Below are 14,234 nucleotides of genomic sequence, written 5' to 3' on the forward strand. Positions count from 1 at the left end.
ACTGAATGGAAGGAACAACTGAAGAAGGCATTTGAAATACCTGCTTACCCACTGCTGGCTGTGCATAAAGGTACAGAGATGATTTTATATTAAAGTAAGTTTGGGCAGTAAATTAAAGAATAAACATCTTTTCCTGATTGGTTTAATATTGAGTCTCATTCTATATGGAACCAAAACGTGCTGCGCTTATTTTCCTATGTGTTTTAACAGCCCACAGTTCCACTGAGCACACTCGAAGTACACCAAGATTTGTAAAAACAATCCAATCTGTGTAAGATGTGCTTGATAAATGAATAGCTCTGCTATATTGAATATTTTCTGTAAAACTGCTAGTGTTAATCTTTTCATGCATCTTTACTGCTGGCTCACTCATTTTGTTACGGGTTAGTTTTGGGGTTTTGCTTAGAGAGTCGCAGTGTTATACCTGTACAATAGCTACATGTTGTGATGGGCTAAAGTAAATTATGCAATTATGAATTGCAATCATTTCAAACATAAAATAACTGAATAATGCACATATGGATCTTGCAGGAAGGAAATTGCAATTATTATTTGCCGAGGCAGTTCGGGATATTAAGAATTGCTCTCCAGCTATAGAGGGTCTAAATGAAACATCTGTAATGGTTTTATTGTGCTTGATGATCCTGTAGATGTGATGGCTAGCCTGAGGACCTTTGTTTTTACCATTCATCTATTTGTGCGTCATTCTTTTCGAATTCCAGCAAACTTTATTTTTGCACTGGATTAAAGCCAGACGTTTTCATTCATGTGGCATCATGAGCCCTCTTTGTAAAGGACTCAAACCCAAAAACCTTAATTTTATGTTTTGATTAAAAGAATTACCTGATTAATTTTGTTTGTCCCCAGTTAAAAGTTGGCAGCAGTCTTGTTAGTCCATATTTTCATAGCAGGGATCTGTCGTTACATCGACCAGGTCAATACTCGGAGCACGTTTTTGACGTCCTCAAGCCACCCTTGAGCAGTTTTGTGGTGGGACGTTGTGCTTTGTCATGCTGTCATGCTGGGGAGGACCATAGCTGCTGTACAGTGCTGCTGCCATGGGTTGGTGGGTTTGTTCTGAACAATCTGAACAATGGTGGTACATCTTAATATTATTCACATGAATGCTTAGACACAAATTTCAAAGCGGAGAATGATAATCTTCACCAGTTCCCTTCACCAATCAGTTTTGATAAGTTGATGGATTTCTGTTAAAATTATGGGCTGATGAGAACCACACAGTGAATGTAGTAGTAGCAGGATGCAGTTGTGGCACATAGAGTATGTGTACTCATCATGGGCATCAGTGTCATGGTAATTTGTGACTTTTAATGATTTCTTTGAACTGTTCTATTTCCAGGCTGCTGTCAAACAAATCATTTTTATGTTTGCAAAGAGAAACTACCAGTTGTAGTGAATCATGGTCCCTAACAAGAATTTAATAGTTCTTGGCCTTGTGAAGGTGAGACCTGGAGTAAAACCTTCAGCACTTCTTATTAAAAGATTTAAGTGAGTGTATGTATATATTTGAGTCTGCATGTTTTGACCACATGCAAATTGGATGAAATTTGCATTTCAAAGCTTTTAAAGATGTACGCTGTACAAGCATTCCACCCTGGAAGTAGAACAGTTGAAAGAAATTATTAAACCCCCCCCAAATTACTGTGTCATTCGTGCCCATGATAAGTGCATGTAAAGTTTGGACCACAAATGTAGCCTCTTATCGTCGGCATTGTTTTGTGCAGGAGTCCCACAGTTGAGGCACATATGTTACATGTATAAGAAAAATTGTATTTTTACAAAATTTAGGGGAATAAGATTACTATTACTACAGGTTTGTAAATCATTAGTGATGCAGTAAACAAATGTCTCTGTGCCAATTAGGTAAAAGGGTTTAAAGCAACCCCGAGAGGGCATTAGTTTGAACTGGTGACCAAACCTGTCAAGAGTTAGTCTTCCCCGTTATGAGCCTGTCAGAGATTTCGGTTTGTTGTGCCTCATTCCTACCAACAGCTTGCCTGGTTCTTTTCTCTAATCTCCTCATTCTGTATCACAGTTCCGTTTGTTTGCTCTCTCCCTCTGCTTTTTATTAATTTCACATGTTCCCGTCCTTAAGTCCTAGCCAAGAATTTTGTTATGGATCTTTTTTATTTGCAATGGTCCATAAATAGATTTTCATTTATGCTTGTGCTTGCAGGTGGATATTTTTCACTTCCTTCATGAGCAATTTAAAATATAACCTTTGAATTAACACATGAACTACTGGACCACACATTCTGCCCTGTATGACTCGCTTTATAATTTATTTTAAAAAGTGCAAAATGAACTCTATTTGTTTCTTACTTTTTTTTAATCATTTCATTCGAGTTGCATAAGAGCCCCAGGACCGATGCTTTCTGTGATTGCACAAACAAAGCAAAATCAAATTTATATAGAGAGCTCTTTGCAGAAATACCTATACATGTTTTTTTCTGAAAAGAGCACGGAGACTTTCTGCTTGGTGCTTAAAAGAAACAGCAGGAAATCCACTCATCTTCAGAATTTCTGTCAATCACACAATCAATGACTGGTGGGTGTCTGGGCTCTTAATGGAGCTGTGTTGGTTTCTTTGTCCAGCCGTCTCCCTTGAGCTGAATCGTGGACAGCACTAGTACAGTTTTGATAAAATTTTGATTGTTGGCAGTGTTCTGCTATTTTGAAGAGCTCAGAAGGATTTAAGGCAATAAACTCAAACCTATTAGGGTTCTTTTATATTTGACTGCAATCCAAAAAGTCAGTAAGATCTTACATCTGCCCTCATTCTGAAATAGGTAAGAAATGTGATCTAATTCTAAAATAAATTGGGGTTCAGCAGTTTGTCTTTAAAGTAACAGTTTGTAACAGTTTTATAGTTATACAGTTTTGTTTTTTTAACAACTAAAATCACCTTAAAGGCTTATTTATTGTATTCTTGATTGTCAAAAATGTAATTTGATAAACATTAGATATTATATCTAGAAATTTAATTTCTTTATATCTTAAGATATTAAATTAAAAAAAAAAAATATATATATATATATATATATATATATATACACACATATGTATACGTATATATATATATGTATATATATATATGTATACGTATACGTATACATATATATATATATATATATATGTGTATATATATATATATGTGTATATATATATATATATATATATATATATATATATATATATATATATATATATATATATATATATATATATATATATATATATATATATATATATATATATATATATATATATATATGTATACGTATATATATATATATATATATATATATATATATATATATGTATGTGTATATATATATATATATATATATATATGTATGTATATGTATATATATGTATATATATGTATACATATATATATATATATGTATATGTATACATATATATATATATATGTATACGTATACATATATACGTATACATATATACGTATACATATATACGTATATATATGTATATGTATATATGTATATGTATACGTATATATATATATATATATACACACACACACACACACACACACACACACACACACACACACACGCTTAGCTCAGTTTTATAGCCAGGGTTTACCCTGATATTCAGTTTACCTTGACAATTTTCAAGCTTTCTTGGTAAAGTGTACTCACATAATTTGTGGTTAGATGCTATATAAATAAAGTTGAAACTGAAAATTGCCTTAGAGAATAAACCCTGCCATATAAACATTAAAACTAAATCTAGTTTTTTTTCCTTTGGGTACAATTCTGCAGAAACTAGGCTAGATGCATTTTGACACTGTTTTCTTCTCTTTTATAATTGAACTTATTTGCATTCTCAACACGGGATCTCGTTTAAAACTATTTCAGACTTGAAATAATTATTGTTTTTCCACAGTATGTGAAGCTGATGAATTTTGAGGAGGAGGTTCGGGCACACCGTGACCTGGATGGCTTCCTGGCGAGGGCCAGCATCTTGCTGGATGAGACAGCCGCGTCCCTGGACGATGTTCTGAAGAGAATGTTGCACCACGTGGGCCAGGACAGCCATGCTTTAGAGCCCGGGTGCAACTTCGAGGAGGTGATGAGCATGCTTTTCACAGATGCAGGAGCACAGGAGGTCAACGGTGAGCAAGGATTCTGTCGACATGCATGTAAACACAGTCATATGTTGTCTAATTTGTTTTGAGATACAGTTGATACAGAGATATGCAAACCACAAGATGGAGAAGTACAATGCATCATCTGTGCCTAACCACAATCAGACCAGGACCCATAGCATCTGACACTTGACCTAAAAACATCTGACGTCTGCACATGTCATCGCCTACCTAAAATTAAATAAATAAATAAGCTGTACCTCAGGCTCTGCAGCAGAATTGTCAGATAGACTTGAGAATGGTTCAAGGAGCTTTGAATACCCAAAGGAACGTTTTTGATGTTTGTACCAAGGATGCCAATTTGACCCACAGCTTTTTTAGGTGGACAAAAATGGCACTCAGCGTGGTGAAAAGTGGATGTTTTACACTTCAACACACCACCATATACTGCACACACAGACACCAATGTTCCTTTTTATTTTTAGGTAGTTTAGCTTTATCGTTTTTACTTTTTTGTGCAATTTAAAGCAGGCGTTCGCTTTTTTTTCCTCCTGAATATTAAAGCAATTAAATATTAAAGAGAAGGCTACAGTTTCGAAGTGCAGAATTAATTGGGGAAGCAAAAGCAAAAAAGTAACAGCTTTATTAAGTCTCACATACATTTAAACATTTTTTTTTTCTATTTTGACCTGAAACTATGTTCAGTAACGGTTGTACCTAAAATATTATATTGTAATGCATGAATGCAATTGTAAATGTACCCATGTTTCTAGGTTTGGTGCCCATTTGTCAGCTTACAGATCCCTGTCACATTAGTTTAGTCCCCTCAGCACAGGTCCTCTTGGCTGAGTAGCAAAGCCTCTTGGTTAAGGCGAATCTCTTCAGCCCATTAGAGCAAGAGAAATCCGCCCTCTTACATAATAATATGTAGCTATTGTTGAAGCATTGCTTTCTGCCGCAAGCTGTACAGAACATTCACAAAAGTAATTGTTTGGCAAATGAAACTTTGCTTTCTATCTAGTTAAAGTCGTGAAGAATCGTGGAAAATGGTTTCTTTAAGTACATTCGATTTAATGCCGTGCCGATATAGGAGTAAATATAAGTGGGATTTCACCACTGTAAGAGCATGTGGAGGTAATCCTAGTGTAAGGGCTTCCTGTCATGTACTCGGTGTCCAGTGTTTTCCTGTCTGGCTGGGCTGGTGTCTGCAGTTGTTGATGGATAGTCAGAGGTGGGCGGTGTGTGACGCTCACCCTGCAGAGCCGCCTCTGACAGATCCGCAAGGTGATAATTGACTTCTGTCATCGATCACTCACTTAGTTTTTCAAATGGCTTTCCAAGACTCTCAAGCTGTGGTCACTGCAGCTGCGTTTTCACTTTTGCTCTTCAAGAATATCCCACAAAGAGGCTAAGGAAGGTTTTTTCCCTTTTTGTTTCCCTTTTTTTATGGCTGTCATCTTGACAAAAATGATTCCTCTGTAAGTCTGGGCTGTGTGCTTCTAAAATCAATGAAAAAAATACATAAATGAAGGGATGACATTTTGTTCAAGTGATGCTTGATTGTGAAAACAGAGTAGCAGCAGTCAGTATTACATTCTTTTTGAACTTATTTATGAATTAAACAACGAATAATCAATAATTTCTTTGTTTTATTATGCGACACAAAATACTATTTTAAAAATAGGCTGAAACTCATCACGCAGCAGGGACGCATCAGTTGCAGCAGACAGAATAGGGTAATAATAGACTGAACTGTGGGGGTCATTAATAATAAGCATAGTGAAGCTATTCAGAAAACATTTACACGAAAACTTTACAGAGGCTACTATAATATGCTCAAAGAAGGATGTGAACATACAGAAATGTTCATAATTAGTTTAGTCTTTCAAGTATGCATTACACAATGTTTACCAAGTAGTCTGTGGATTTCACCTCTTTGATTTGGTCGTCCTAATAAATTAATAACAATGGCAGTGGTTCAGCGGTGCATTTCAAACAAAGTTTGAATTTTCACATTGCTGGTAGAATCCCTGAATTCACCAGTGAAACACTCGTGTCAGCGCTGAGGGGAAAAAATATCTCTTGGGAAGGAACAAAGGCTTTTCCTGGGGGAATACATTCATATTGCACGTAAGTATGTTATCAACGGGACATATCTCTTCAGGTATTAATTTCTGCCATATCAAGGTTCCCTCTGCCACAGTGGGGTATTACGGCTGGCGAGCGGACCAGCTCATTTGGAGTGTAATACTGTACAGCTGTGAGATAAAGAGAACAGGGCAAGATTATAACAGGCACCGAAAGAACAGAGAATTACAGAAATGAAAAAGATGAAAGCCCACAGAGATAATTAGTCCTGCTCCTACTTGTACAGAGGAGTATTTTTCTTTTTGGAGGCCAACTTGAGCTGTTTTTTGTTTTTTTGCTTTGCTTTTGTCTTGGGATTCAGCGATGGAGAGCGGGATTGTGCAGAGGAATAATGAACAACGCTGACGATGATGCAACGCATGATAATATTACTTCCGCTTTTAATATGTACACCAAAATTTAAAAGTAATGTATAATTTTTTGACAAACTAGGAGTACTTGAAGAACTAAATGATTTTAGGATGCTGACCAAAATGATGATCCGCTACCACAGAATAACTGACAGTGTTTTGTATGATAATGTATAAATATATTTTCCCCTCTTCCTCTGTGATGTTCATAGCCACAGTGCTCTGTGTGCTGCTGATTGTGTGCCCTGTCTGTGATGACTGTAGCATAATTTCTCCCTAAATTGCTGTCACCTTTGATCGATCTTGCTGGCTCTTTACTTGGTCTCGATTTGCATAATCCTCCTGTGTTGCTGTATTTTTTATTTTCTGCCAGTTGAATTTAGACTGCAACATATTTATTATTTTAAGTATGAAAACTTAGGGTAGGTCTCTCTCTTTTGTTTTTGTTTTTTTGTAAGTGCCTTATTTAAATGTATATCTCCATCTGTGTACGCTGTGAGTTTTGTCACCCTTAAACTCTTCAGAAATTCAGAAATACTTGACCATCTGTTCAACCAGGAGGGGATTATTACTGCTTGTCTTTTTTGTGTGTGTTTGCAAAGAACATATTTTGCACAGATTCGTGTTTTTAACCTGAGAGTACTGCCATGAATGCTGCTATCTTTTCCTTTGGACTTTGTTTTACCCTTATTATATCACAGCAAGACACATGAGTTTTCATTGTGGCACATTTTTCAGGAAAGATCAGAATACTAATTTGAAACCATTAATTTAACCACTTTACTTATCATGATATATGGTGGCCATACATGCCAGTTTTCTCATCTTGATCTCATCAGTGACGTCTTTGGGCTTCTTGGACCAGCTGAACACACGACCGTTATCGGAGATAAAATCCAATTTTTGTTAATAGCCTGTAGACAGTAATCAAGATGGGATCTCTCTGTGCCTAACAAAGACGAGATTTTCTCTGGAAAATGATATTTAATATGTATGAGGTAAAGGAGGGCAGGAAATGAAGCTTCTGTTCAGTAGAGATATTTATGTGTGTGCCTGCTCGGTAGGAAAGTGTGTGTATGCGTGTCATTTTCTTGCTGAAAACTGCTAGCCTGTTGCCCAGAAAAGGTGACTGAACTGACTCTTTGTCTCTCCTCTTGGTTTTTCTTCCTCCTTCTCCCCATGCAGACAAGTCTCAAAGTTTCGTTTTCTTTGATGACGGTAAGCTGTGCTAATTGGATGAAAATGTCAGCATCAGCCGCCGTGAGGCTGCAATCAGTCGTTTGCTCCTGTACCAATCACCATCAGTATTCCGTTTGTGTTCCTCTCCGTGCTCAGGACTGGGTCGATCCACTGAGTCATCAAATGATTAGAGACACCAGCAAGATATCGATGCCTCTTCATTGGCCCCTCAAGTCAACGCTGGGTCCAACCAGCAGTTATCAGTTCTGCGTAAAAAGAAAACTGATAGTTCTGTAAAGTGATCGAATAATTCATACATCTAAATGAGATTTAACCTCCTAGGACCTGGTGTCCACATATGTGGACATCACATTTTGGGTTGTCTAGACCAAAATACTAAATTTTGCTCTACAAGGGCCTGATATCCACTTACGAGGACAATATACTGCCTCTGTTTTATCAAAATTTTAAACTAATATCCTCATATGTGGCTCTCATTTTTCTTCGAACAAAAATCAGGTAAAAATATGCCTAAATATCAAAGAGAAATTAAAAATGCATGCCATGAAAGAGTTTGGGTCTTACGAGGTTAAAGCATAAAATCAAAATAATTAAAATTTTTTAGTTTAGAATAGACATTATGTCCTTGCTAGGAAAAAATGACCTATTTTTCAGAGGTTTTATATTCAGGTTTTTTTTTTTAATTAATAAGCTAATTATATAACTAATTATTTTACTGCACATTTAATTTGTTTCTATCCAAAGAAATCACTGCAATTTAAATCTCTCTAAATATGAAGTTTCACTATTGACCCAGTCCTAGTGGCCCCTTCCTCACCATGTGACCATAGCATTTGTGCCTTGTGATTGGCTGTGATGGATACCTATATGTTTTCATCACCTCCTTCATAGTGCCCTTTGCAACATTCACACTCTTTGAAGGAAACCAATCGTTTTCTCTTTGTGTGTTAGTGTGTGTGACTGAGGGGTTTTGTGTATGTATGATGCGAGTCTACCAGTGGCTAAGACCACAGTTAATCTTTTAGGCATCGTAGACAGAGGAGGCTTTCTGGAGGTCACCTCTGAGCGTAATGCAAGGAGTCACCTTGCCAAAAGATCTTGTACCGTTTTCAGACATCAACTGGGAAACTAATGAATCGATGCGTTTTTGTACCTGCACATCTCTGCAGATTTTCTGTCACATAAACCGAAAAAAAATATGAATATCACATCTTTTTCACTGGTTTAGCATATTTATTGATTCCTCGCTCCCTTATTTATGACAGACGGCTTTATCCTCATGTGATTTGCAGAAATTGCAATCTGTTTTTCTCCCTCCAACCAAACTGTGAATAACACAGTTAAAGAATTCACCAAGAATACAGAAAGATCAAAGGGACCAATCCAGCCATCCGGTCTTGCCTTCCTCATATTTTTTCCTCATTTTCCATTGAAGTTTGTCACATTTGATATGCTGCGTGTAAGAATCAGGTTTTTTTTTCTTCTTTTCTGTGTGGAAATAGAAGTGTTTGCATAGCAAAAGCTGATGAAACCGTGCAGAAATCTTCACATAACTGACAAGTATCAAATGTACATCTCTTAATTAGTCTCTGTCCTGATCATGTCAGCAATCACTCACAAATACTTGTTCTCTTCTTCCTGTCATCACCTGAGCTGGAGACATAAGACACAATTTATTCCCTTGCACTACACTTAATCTTTTTTTTTTTTTCTGCTTCTACGAGATAATCAACAAACTGAACGAACTATGACATCGCATTTTGCTCCCCATTCATTTTGGTTTGCACTGAGTGACCTGCCGTCGCTTGCCTTTCTGGTCATATTTAATTCTGTGTCACAGTCTTCTGCAAAGGGAGTGCAGTGTACACCTTCTGACTGGCTGTCACTCATTACACAGCTGGTAGTTAGTCTAGGTCATTACTGGATCAGATGATCTGCAAAAGTTTATATATTAGAATAAGTCATAGATGTTACACAATCTTCTATTTTAATGTGTTTATCATAAAAATGCCTTCTTTAACGCACCTCATTGACCACTTGCATTGCTCATAATTGTATAGAGCTTTTATACTTTTAGCTGTTGTTGCATTTAACTCTAAAGATGACCATTCCTTCTACACTGCAGCAGCCTCTGTTGGAAAAGGCATATGCAGCTAACAAAACACACTGAAGTGGATGATGTGATATTGAGGCTTGCAGCTAGCACATTTAGCCATTAGCTTCTCTTCTTTTAGCATGACATTGACAACGTAGTCTGTCGATATAGAGGACAACAGATAACCTCACTACACACATTTACCTCTCTTTCTGTTTTTTCTTGTCTTTTGCTCTTCTGTTACCTCTCTCTTCTTGCTTTTATCCTCATCCCCCTTTCTTTATCTTTTAATCTTTCTTTTGTTCTCTTTCTGTCTGTCTCTCTCTCCTCTTCTCATCCCTGACGTCAATGAGAAATTGGATGGTTTTTGATTATTACATGGCTGTCAGGCTTACTGCTATTAATTGAATTGAATCCCAGTCCATCTCCTCTACTTCTCCTTCCCTTTTTCCTCCCTCTGTCTCAAGCTCTTCTTGTCATTTCGTTTAAGTCTTACTTTTTGTATGACTTATTTTTATTCCCTTGGCTTTATTTTTCTCGCTTTCATTTTCTTCTTTCAGAGTTTAATGCCTTCTTGCTGCATGCATCGTCTCTCTTGTTCTCTTTTCTTTCTTTTTTCTCTCTTTGCCCCTTGTTTTTCCTTTTCCTACACCTCTTTCTCGCTCTTCTTCACCACGTGCTGGTTTCATTTTCATCCTTGTCATTCTCTGTCTCTAAAGACTTCTTTCCCCCCTTATTCTTTATCTACATGCGTTCTCTCTCTCTCTCTCTCTTTTTGTGTATCTTTCTGCCCCCCCCACCCCATTTCTCCCCTCCTGGCTCTCTCACTCCTTGAGCACTGTGATACTGTTGTCATGGTGACGCCCATCATTTTCTGGCATGAATGGAGGATACTTTATTGATGAGACGGCAAGGCAGAGGGAGAGAAAAGAAGAGTGATGGAGAGAAAGACAAAGACAGATGGAATAAGAGAGAGAAAAACCACTGGCAGGGAAAATCAGAATGATATGGAAATGATCGTCCCCGCTGCTTACGATACAAAACATTTCCACCCTGTAATTTTCTCAGTACTAATGAGTTGAAGAGGATGTTGCGAAGCAAAACATACTGAATCTTCTAGAGGGGTTTGGGATATTCGGGGCTGCTGAAGAATGTCCCCCAAAACACTATTATTCATCACTCTCAGCGGGAGACAGCGGAAGGGAGATTCCTCTTATTAGGAAGCAATGAGCTGGCTTCAGCAGTGCCCCCAGTTGCCCATGTTTAATGATTTGTGCTCTGTAAACATGGCAGCATAATGAAATGTTTTTTTTAATCTGAACATGAGCATGGTGTTTTCCAAGGTTGGATGGACACCCTTATTAGCTTGTCTTGGTGCACACAGCGCAGCCTGGCGATACTGTCTAAACCAGAAGGCGAGCTTGTTAGACACTTCTGATGTAGACGACACATCGAGAGGTTTGGCGCAGCAGAAAAGGCACAAGATTTCAGTTGAATGTTTTTAGGCTTTTAAATGATGCCTTTTGGGCCATATAAAAAAATGAAATCTAAGCTAATTTGTGTTTTCAAATGCATGAATTTTGTAAACTTAAACAGTAGGTACTCCTATTAATGTGGTGACGCGTTTTTATAGAGTTTAACACTGTTACAGTCAGCTACTCTTAAGGGTTGACATGGATTTCTAAGACGCGCACACACAGGAGTTAAACACTTTTCAGGGGGGCTTCGAGTATGTGACACTTGATCTCAGATCATTTGTTTGACTTCTGACTTTTTGGTCTGCAGTTCACCTGCTTTCAGAGACGATCCAGGGAGTTACAGCAACCGCCACAGGGGTCCAGTACCAGCAGTCCTGGCTTTGCATCCTGTAAGCAAAATATATGTGTGTATGTACATGTGTGTGAGGGAGCCGAGAGAAAGAGTTGTATTTATAATAATGTGTTATAAGATGCTTTCTCTTATTACTCATTTATGCTTTTATGTAGTTATAAATTGATTATTTTTAACATTCACGCTCATCATCACTATAGATTATAGGTGTATTTTATGTTACATACATTACTACTCACATTGAAAACAAGATTTTGATTTTAGCATATTACAATAAGTGCTGAATACAGCTGCCGCAGTATGGTGTCCTTCATAGAGAATGAAGTCACCCTACCTGTGTTGCAACACAGCCTTCTCTGCTCTGTCCTATAGTCGATTATCTGACTGAATGTGCAAGTTAGTAAATTACTTGCACTTACTTCCCTACCTTTCAAATTGGTGGTCATCTCCACGCTGAAGAAGCAGAGAACAATCGCAAAGTGCGCTCTGGAGCATTCAGTCACTGCAGGTGGATATTTTTTTCTTCTCGTGTCATGTTAACAGGCTTCCTGGTGGTAAACGTAATGCAAAGGAAAGGATGACATCATCACCAAATCAAGTACAACTGAAATAATATATAATCTCTTTTTAAAAAAATGTATCCAGGGTCAGCTGTGCATAAATGTCAATAATACAAACGAGTAACAAATCAGGGGGAAAAAAGTATAAATGAACAAACGGCGAAACACAGAAATGCAGATGCTTCCACGTGTGTGCCGCTTGTTATAATTAGGCAGTTAATATCCAATCATTCTCTGTTGCAGGTCTAAAAATGCTAAAGCATATTCTGATTTTGTATCAAGATGCCAAGAGGAAAAGATCTAAGAGACTTTGAAAGTGTGTTCATTTTGGGGGGAACAGATGGCAGGAGTTTCAGTAACAAAGACTGTTCAATTGGCTAGTGTTTTACTGGGACTAGTGACTCAAGTGACATTTGGATTTAGATCTGTGAAAAAGACATTCGTAAGGATGGAAGGAAGAAGTAACCTCAGGCGACTGAGACTAGGATTGAGAGGTGAAAATTTAGTAAGGTAGGGATCTTGGGAACTAGGTGGCGTTTTCACTGGTGTGGTTTGTATACTTTCCTTCTTAGAGGAAAGGGGGCAAGTAAAATAAACAGAAATGCAAAGTTTTGAGTGATACCCGTCATATTATGATCAAACATTACCACATGGGAGTGCCATATTTGAGGATGATAAGCCAGGAAGCATCACTGAGTGGTTTTCGGAGCATGGAAATTATATGAATCTTTAAAAAGCCTTTTTACACTGACCATGTTTAAATATGCATGACGTGATATTTAAATATTATGTATGTATGTTCACATGCATTCCTATAATGTGAATGCAAGCTCACCTGGCATATTTGAATATTGTCTAAGTGTTGCTGTCGAGAAAGAGGTTAATCTATGGAAATGAAGGGCGCTGGCGGTGAAGTGAGGTGTTGACATTTATAAAACCTCCTTCTTTTCCCTCTGTGCTCCAGCTGCAACGTGAAGCATCTCCAGAAACGTCATGTGTGCATCTCCCGCCTGGAGAGGCCACAAAACTGGGGGGAGAACTGCTGCGAGGTCCGCTATGTCATCCTGATACTGGCCCCTCTCAAAATGGTAACTAACCCACAGGCATAGGGAATGATACATGAGATTTATGTCTTCGCTGGTTAGTCACTTGTTAATTAGTTCCTATTTCATTTATTCATTTTGATTATTTCATTTCATGTTCACTTGTAGCCCAGTGTGATTTAACAAAATATTTTTCCTGGTAATTAAAAATCTGTTTTATTGTTCTGCTCTTGCAAAATCACTTATTGTGAGCTGCCCGTCAACCTGTTCATTTAGGTTAAAAAAATAATTCAAAGCAAATTCATTTTTGAATAAAATTATAAAATCAGTATAATTCTTATCTTTATTGTTTGTTTGTTTTTTTTTTGGTACAAAAAATGCACAGATTGGCTTTAAAGGATTTTCTGCTATTTTAATTCAAAATGCAAAGCAGAAGAAACCACAAATCTATTATATTATTATATAATGTTACATAATTGTAGCACCACAAATTAAATATTGGTTAGGCCGCATGATGTTTAGGGTCTATATGGTTGTTATTTGTGAAGATATAATCTGTCTATTTCTGCGTTATATTCATATATTTAGATATGTATCTGAAAATACCTGAAACACTGACAGATATGATGTCAGAACTGCTAAATGGCCAAATTGACTCCTGAACTGAAATCAGTTCAAGGGCCTCTCTGTTGCTGAACTTTTCGGGTCACTGTTGTGTTTGTGTTTGCTGTTTTTCTTCAGCTCTGAAGAGCTTCTGGAGAGACACACATCCTGTAATGTCCCTCCCTCCCATCAAAACCATGAACTCTTTCTCCTTCCCATCAACCCACTCATCCCTTCTGTCCTCCACTGCTTCATCCTCAGCTTTCG

The 14,234-nt window shown here is 37.3% G+C and overlaps 1 protein-coding gene across 3 annotated transcripts in view; it reads left to right on the top strand.

The window, feature by feature from the left end:
* The window catches only part of slc4a11 (solute carrier family 4 member 11), a 103,263-nt gene that overhangs the window by 64,844 nt on the left and 24,185 nt on the right, over positions 1-14,234 (top strand). For 2 of the 3 annotated variants that reach the window (XM_026151298.1, XM_026151299.1), the window contains exons 5-8: positions 3,937-4,165; positions 7,822-7,854; positions 11,717-11,798; positions 13,286-13,409. In XM_026151298.1, coding sequence (XP_026007083.1) covers positions 3,937-4,165; positions 7,822-7,854; positions 11,717-11,798; positions 13,286-13,409 — 468 coding nt within the window. The remainder of the gene's footprint in view (positions 1-3,936; positions 4,166-7,821; positions 7,855-11,716; positions 11,799-13,285; positions 13,410-14,234) is intronic. The other variant, XM_026151300.1, reaches the window with a different exon arrangement.

Source organism: Astatotilapia calliptera, chromosome 19 (genome assembly GCF_900246225.1).
Source record: "Astatotilapia calliptera chromosome 19, fAstCal1.2, whole genome shotgun sequence".
In the NCBI taxonomy this organism is placed as follows: domain Eukaryota; kingdom Metazoa; phylum Chordata; class Actinopteri; order Cichliformes; family Cichlidae; genus Astatotilapia; species Astatotilapia calliptera.